The sequence below is a fragment of the Cajanus cajan genome, chromosome 10, assembly GCF_000230855.2.
Source record: "Cajanus cajan strain Asha chromosome 10, NIPB_CcT2T_4, whole genome shotgun sequence".
NCBI lineage: Eukaryota > Viridiplantae > Streptophyta > Magnoliopsida > Fabales > Fabaceae > Cajanus > Cajanus cajan.
This window is the reverse complement of record NC_138526.1, coordinates 45,426,099-45,433,982: the sequence shown is the minus strand read 5'-3', so window position 1 is coordinate 45,433,982 and position 7,884 is coordinate 45,426,099. Positions and strand designations below refer to the sequence as shown.

General features: G+C 25.7%; 1 protein-coding gene across 1 annotated transcript; it reads left to right on the top strand.

Annotated features, from left to right (window-relative positions):
• The first annotated feature begins 3,450 nt into the window (after nucleotides 1-3,450).
• Nucleotides 3,451-6,665, top strand: LOC145952892 (uncharacterized). The gene is made up of 7 exons (XM_083065997.1): nucleotides 3,451-3,570; nucleotides 3,664-3,804; nucleotides 5,337-5,423; nucleotides 5,647-5,748; nucleotides 5,841-5,894; nucleotides 6,002-6,091; nucleotides 6,313-6,665. Exons 1-7 carry the CDS (start codon nucleotides 3,478-3,480, stop codon nucleotides 6,427-6,429), a joined length of 684 nt encoding a protein of 227 aa, XP_082922123.1. The 5' UTR covers nucleotides 3,451-3,477; the 3' UTR covers nucleotides 6,430-6,665.
• The last annotated feature ends 1,219 nt before the right edge of the window (nucleotides 6,666-7,884 follow it).

Sequence of the window (7,884 nt, the reverse complement as noted above, 5' to 3'; positions counted from 1 at the left end):
AACAACACAATATTATGATATATCATTTAATATATTAATTGATTTTATATTGAATATTTATATTTATTAGATAAAAAGTATATTTAACAATAAAATTTATATTTATTAGATGAAAATCATAGTGTATATATATATATACATATATTTTTCATACAATAAATCAATAAATTTTACAATATTAAAATATCAAATTTAGCTTTACTAGTGTATTAAGAAAAGAGAAAAACATTTTAAGAAGGAAATAAAAAATAAAAATGCTTGTATATTTATATTTATTGTATAAAAATACATTAAATAATAAATTATATGATTAATTGATTTAAAATTTAATCTTTCTTATTAATCAAAACTATTATTTATTAATTTTAAACTAGATTAATATTAGATAAAGAACTTAAAAAAAATAATTAACTCGAACAATAATATTATATATAATAACTGTAATTTCTCTCCTTCCCTTGAGTTTGTTATTCTTATCCCTCCTCCTTTTATGACTCAACAAATATTTTATTTTTTTAATATGAATTTTTTTTATATTGTGAAATTAGAATTTTTTATATTAAAAAAATTAACATAAGACATTGCAGTATCTAATTTTTTAGGGTTTAGGGTTTATGCCTTCATTAAATTATTTTTAAAAAAAGGAAATTTTGTTAAAATGTTATCTACAAGATTTTGCAGGTCAGGGTAATGACCCTGAAAAAGAAAAAGAATTGTTCAATCTTCGTCATGCGTCTTTAAGGAATGTGATCAAGAGAATATTTGATATTTTTAAACTATGGTTCACAATTTTTAAGTCAACACCTCCATTTTTATTTAAAACACAAGTAGAACTTTTGTCAGTATGTGCAACATTCCATAACTTTCTACATAAAGAATTTCGTTATGATGAATTTTCAATTGAAGCGATGGATGAACTTTCATCTTCAACATTACCCGTTAATGAATATCATACTTTTGAGCCTATTATTCAAATTCAGGAATAAGAGCGAGAAAACGTTAATGCTTGGAGGACTAGTATAACTATGGATATGTGGGTGAATGTTATTTTAGAGGATAGGATATTATGAAGATTATTATTATTAATATTTATCTAGACATTGTTATTTTTTTATTATTTTTGTCTTTGACTCTTTTTAAATTTGAATGTATGATTTTTTTTTTGAAATTTTATCAAATGTAAAAAATCCACGAAAATTCTACAAAATCCCATAAAATTCATTAAAATTTTGATTTAAAAATCTTGCAAAATCCATTAAAATCCTGATTTTAAGTCATGTAGAATCCTGTTAAATCTTAAAAGTCATAAAAATTCTGCAAAGTCTTTTAAAATCTGCAGGATTTTTTTTTAACTAAAAAAATCTTTTAAAATCCTAATCTAATACACCTCCTTAGTTGTATATATTATACCTCACCTTTTATATTGAAACTTGTTAATTAACACATATTTTTTAAATAATATTTTTTTTAATTGAAATTTATCTTTATAACTTATTAAAATAGTTCAAAATTTATAATCATTAATTATTCAATGATATTTGAAATAAATTATTTTTACTATTTATTTAAAATAAAAATAGTGTCTCTTTTACGAAATTTTTACTTAAATAATATTTTTTTTAAAAAAATTACAAAAGTATCAACTGTGCAAGTTTATTTACCAATGTAGAACTGTTTACTGTTCATGCTCAAAATTCGGTTCCCGGGGAACCGAATTCTGAGCTTCAAAATCTTATTTTTTTTTGTTTTTTCAACTCAGAATTCGGTTTCCCGGGAACCGAATTCTGAGTTACTTTAAATTTATTTTTTTTTCGTGTTTCTGGCCCATTTTGGGCAAATATTGGAAGTGGAACGGTCCGTTCCGAAAGCAGAACGGGCCGTTCTGATTAAAGACACAGAGGCCTTTTTTTTAAATAACGGGCCCAGAACGGCCTGTTCCAAAGGCAAAATTTTAACATGTTTTTGAATCTGGAACGGCCATGGAACGGCCCGTTCCGGAGGACGTTTTCAGGAAGTAAACCTTGGTTTGGAACGGGCCGTTCTGGATTTGGAACGGCCCGTTCTGAGCAAACAGTAAAAAAAGATTAAATTTTTTATTTTTTATTTAAAAATAATAATAATAAAGTTAACAAAAATTATAATAATATCAATTAATCAGGATTCAATTTGATAGTGAAATGTGATAATTTGACCCTTAATTTTTTAAATTTAATTTATAACAAAATATATTATTTTAATAAAATTGATTGAATAGTTAAAATTTTATCCAATAATTATATTGTTGGAGAGAATATATTCCCTATAGTTCAGGGATAATTTTACGTTTTAAGCGCAATATATTATCTTAAGTGATTGTTTAAATATATTATTTTAATAAAATTGATTGAATAGTTAAAATTTTATCCGAGAATTATATTGTCGGAGAGAATATATTCCCTATAGTTCAGGGATAATTGTACTTTTTAAATGCAAGATATTATCTTAAGTGATTGTTTAAATATATTATTTTAATAAAATTGATTGAATAGTTAAAATTTTATCCGATAATTATAGTCGGAGAGAATATATTCCCTATAATTTAGGGATAATTGTACGTTTTAAACGCAAGACATTATCTTAAGTGATTGTCTAAATATATTATTTTAATAAAATTGATTGAATAGTTAAAATTTTATCCGATAATTATAGTCGGAGAGAATATATTCCTTATAGTTCAGGGATAATTGTACGTTTTAAACGCAAGATATTATTTTAAGTGATTGTCTAAATATATTATTTTAATAAAATTGATTGAATAGTTAAAATTTTATCCGATAATTATAGTCGGAGAGAATATATTCCCTATAGTTCAGGGATAATTGTACGTTTTAAACGCAAGATATTATCTTAAGTGATTGTCTAAATATATTATTTTAATAAAATTGATTGAATAGTTAAAATTTTATCCGATAATTATAGTCGAAGAGAATATATTCCCTATAGTTCAGGGATAATTGTACGTTTTAAACGCCAGATATTATCTTAAGTGATTGTCTAAATATATTATTTATAGCTGATATTAAATGTTTCTTAACTTCTAAACATTAATATTAAATATTATTTCATGAATCCTGATTAATTGATATTATTATAAATTTTATGTTAATTTTATTATTTTTATTTTTAAAAAAAAATAAAAAATTTAATCTTTTTTTTACTGTTTGCCCAGAACGGGCCGTTCCAGTAAACAGTTCTACATTGGTAAATAAACCTGCACAGTTGATATTTTTGTAATTTTTTTTTAAAAAAATATTATTTAAGTAAAAATTTCCTCTTTTACACTATTATATATAATATTAAGTATATATATATTTTGACTATTAAATAATAAAAATTAAGATTTTTTTTTTCTATTTTAAAAGATTGACCATTAATATTTTAATATATAAAATATCCTTCTATATTAAAAAAAACATTATATATAAGAGAAATAGGGTAATGAAAGGACATATATTTGAAAGAAAAATATTTGGGGTTGATTGTGGTTGTTGGTATTGTGAACAGCACTCCGCATACTTTGGTGAATTAATGGTGAGAATTTTGGTTGGTGCTTACTGTTGGTGGTGTGCAATCGTAATGCTCTAAGTATATGTTTACGATGTGTTCACTTGGCTTTCTTTGTAGTGTGCCTCTGTTGGAAGAAGCTCTGGTGCAAGTGAGGAGCTACAGTATAAGACTCCCTTCTCTAACGAAGATCAAGAGGAGCGAAGGATGTCTGACATGTCAGATTGGGCTTCCAGTGTTACATCTTCTGCTGATATCCAGGTACTGTTTTTTTCAGACTCGTCTTTGTTACTGTCCTGGGTGCTTGCGTTAGGATTGTTTGGTGGTTTTTAAAAATTTGAGTTCATTTTTTATATGGCTTACGAATTTATTTATTTATTTGTTTGTTTTAAGTAATTGGATGATAATTTTGTTTTCAATTTGACACCATTGAAACAAAACAAAATTTAATACCATTGATTTATGATCAGTCCTTGAAAATTATACTCACATAACTACAAGCAATAGAGTTATAGAGCAATTGAAAGACCACACGCATTATTTGATAATATCTACATTACAAGTTTCAATAATAAAAAAAAAAAAAGAACTACATTACAAACTTCTTGTAAAAAAACTGTATTATAGGTTATTCATAGTCTACTAATCATATATTCTTAATGACGTACATCCATAACTTGATATAACCAAAATATCTAATACATATTATCATTATCAAATGTTCGAAATACTATTACATAATGATATAAATATAGTAAAGATGCAGTTCAATGTTAACAATATGAATTAAAAAAATCAGAACTGAACCGAATTGTAATAGAAAAATGTTTTTTTTTTCTTTCTTTTTTCTATTTGATTGATTTTTTATTTTATTTTTTATAAATTTGTTTAATAGTATGCAGAGTCTTATATTTAAATATGTCACCATCATTATAATTAGATTTAATACTAGTTTCAAGCGGTTTAATTTGATTTTTATAACCTCAATTTTGAGTGGTGTCCACATTTAGTTGCATACGACATGTACTTTTTATAAATGTTCACTTTTTTAAGCCATGTACAAGAAGTGACGTGTTTGAGGTTTTTCCTTTTAGGTCTTTTGAAAAAGTGGTTTTTGGAAGGTTTTTCTAAGGCTATGTGATTTTGATTTCTTTTTTGTGTATATAATAGTCATATAAACATTAAAATTTATAACTTCATATATATTATTCTAACTTTTGCCATAAAGATGATCTTAGTAGTTCAGCTATGCAATTTTAATATATATTTTTTCCTAATAAAAGTGCATTATAAATCTGACTGCTTTGACTCAAGTTAAGTTGAGTAAATGAGGTTCTCATGAATGAATATGATGACTTATCAGACATTTTTCTAGCTTGCTATCATTCTGTAACCTTGATTTTAACTGAATCTAGGATAATTAATAGTAAATTTTACTGTGTATATTATTGTACATGATTAATTGTACTTGCAGAATTGTATTGTTATGTTCTAGTTCTACTTTCTGGCTACCTTTTTTGCCATTTTCTTTTTTGCAATTTTTGTTAGTTCCATCATTTCTGAATATTAGTTGCAAATGTACTTTTACTTTCGTAATGTTTTGGATACCTTTGTCATGCCTTTTGTTATCCTCAGTTAAACAACTTGGCTGTAGAACAAGATACTTATAATCTTCCTACAATAGACGAGTTAATACTGATTTACACTTGTTATTGAAGATTATAATTTGTATGATTGTGTCATTTTCTGTTTTATCTTAATTAACTCATTACTCTCACTGTTATTCAAACCAGAGGATTATTAAGTTAGAAGACAATTTCCTGAGGAATCGTACAACACTTTTAGAAATGAACAACGACTTGGAGATTCTAATTCAAATGGTAAGATGCAGATATATATAAAAAAAATTTGGCATGCACCAGTCTTTGATGTATTGCATAATAAGAAGACAATCCTGGAATGTAAATTATAATAATGTACAACATAATAGAAGTTTACATTACATTGCTGTAAGTTCTCAAAGCAGTGCAAAACAAGAAGGATTTCTTATCTACAAATTTTAAATGCTTAATGTATAACTATCTCTTTCACAATTAACTGCAGGTTGTGCAGTTTATAAGACTTCGTCGACCCTCTTTCCGTGCCAGTACTTCAAATGATATGGAGAGCACCACTAGTCCCTCTTCTTCTGATTCAGATAGTTCTGTTAGTTCCATCATTTCTGAATATTAGTTGCAAATGTACTTTTACTTTCATAATGTTTTGGATACCTTTGTCATGCCTTTTGTTATCCTCAGTTAAACAACTTGGCTGTAGAACAAGATACTTATAATCTTCCTACAATAGAGGAGGTAATACTGATTTACACTTGTTATTGAAGATTATAATTTGTATGATTGTGTCATTTTCTGTTTTATCTTAATTAACTCATTACTCTCACTACTGTTATTCAAACCAGAGGATTACTAAGTTAGAAGACAATTTAATGAGGGATCGTACAACACTTTTAGAAATAAGCAACGACTTGGTGGTGACTCTAATTCAAATGGTAAGATGCAGATATATATAAAAAATTTGGCATGCACCAGTCTTTGATGTATTGCATAATAAGAAGACAATCCTGGAATGTAAGTTATAATAATGTACAACATAATAGAAGTTTACATTACATTGCTGTAAGTTCTCAAAGCAGTGCAAAACAAGAAGGATTTCTTATCTACAAATTTTAAATGCTTAATGTATAACTATCTTTTTCACAATTAACTGCAGGTTATGCAGTTTATAAGACTTTGTCGACCCTCTTTCCGTGCCAGTAGCTCAAATGATATGGAGAGCACCACTAGTCCCTCTTCTTCTGATTCAGATAGTTCTGTTAGTTATTTTTAACGTGTCAATAAACAGTCCTATTTTATAGGACTGATTGGATATGGTTAGTTACGTGTCAATAAACAGTCCTATTTTATAGGACTGATTGGGTATGGTTAGTTACTTAGTTTACGCCTAGATTGCTACCATGGTGGTTTTTGTTTTATTATTATTCTGTTTTGAGAGTCAAGTCTCTAAGGCTTATAAAGTCATTTTCGTATGATTGAATAAAAGGATGCAATCTCTTCACATATTCAGTATGTTATTTGTGCATATTCATTAAACTTCAACAAGTTCTTCTGTCAATAAAGCCCCAGATTTTCCTGCTGATGTTGTCCTGAACCAGAATTTTGCTTCCAAATTTGATCAGAAACCTACACCAACAAAAGTATCAAATTTATCAGGAAGAGTTTTTGAACGCCACTCAAAGTGCAAAACCTAAGACAATGAAAAGAAGCGGGAAATCAAAACAATTTGGCGGAAAGGATAAAAATGATCCGTTGATTTCGTTTTTATTGTACGGTTGAGATGGTGATCCGTGTTTCAACTCATGAAGCGGTAGTTTTAGTCATTTTATTTTTATTTTATATATTCTAATTTTATTTGTAATAATATTATTATATATTTAAATAGTTTAATTTTAATAATTTTTTAAGTATATTTTTTGTCTTTTCACTTAAAAATTTGAAATTTTTATATTTTAATTTTAATAATTTTTTAAATATATTTTTGTCTTTTATCTTAAATTTTTGAATTTTTATATTGTAATTTTAATAATTTTTTTAATGTTTTATAATATTATTAAAATCTTATAATTTTAATCTTTATAATTTTATCTTACTTTTCATTTTATAAATATAATTTAGATTATTTATTTTATAATTAAATTATTTATTTTTAAAATTTTTATAAGTTTACAGAAAAAATATATTAAAATTACTCAATCTTTGAAGTTACCGTAGCAACTCCCTTAATTTTATAGCATCTTGTTTCGTATCAAAAGAGGGCGAGCGCAGACTTTTTAATTTTTGAGATTATTTATTATTGGCCCGCCTTTATTTTTTTATTACTACATAAATTTGTGGCTGAGCCTATGACTCATGGACTCTTCAAATATTACTTGGTTCATCTAGTTTTGGAATATGATATATATATATATATATATATATATATATATATATTTTAATAAGTACACCTCCTTTTTTTTTTTGAAAAAGAAAATTAAATTCTTAAAATATTTTTCTTTTTTCACTTTTTTTTTCTTTTCTTTTCAATTTTCACATGCACTATCTTGTCTTATCTTTATTTTTCACCTATTTTAGTAGGTAATTTTAAATCTTTTAATTTATATATTACTCTTTTTCATTCTCTTTTAGTTTTTTCATGCACTTATGATGTAAAATTGGTTCTTAATAGCGTGATAGACGTGTGTGATTTTCTTAACTCTTTCAAGGATGTCAAACCAAATGTACATTT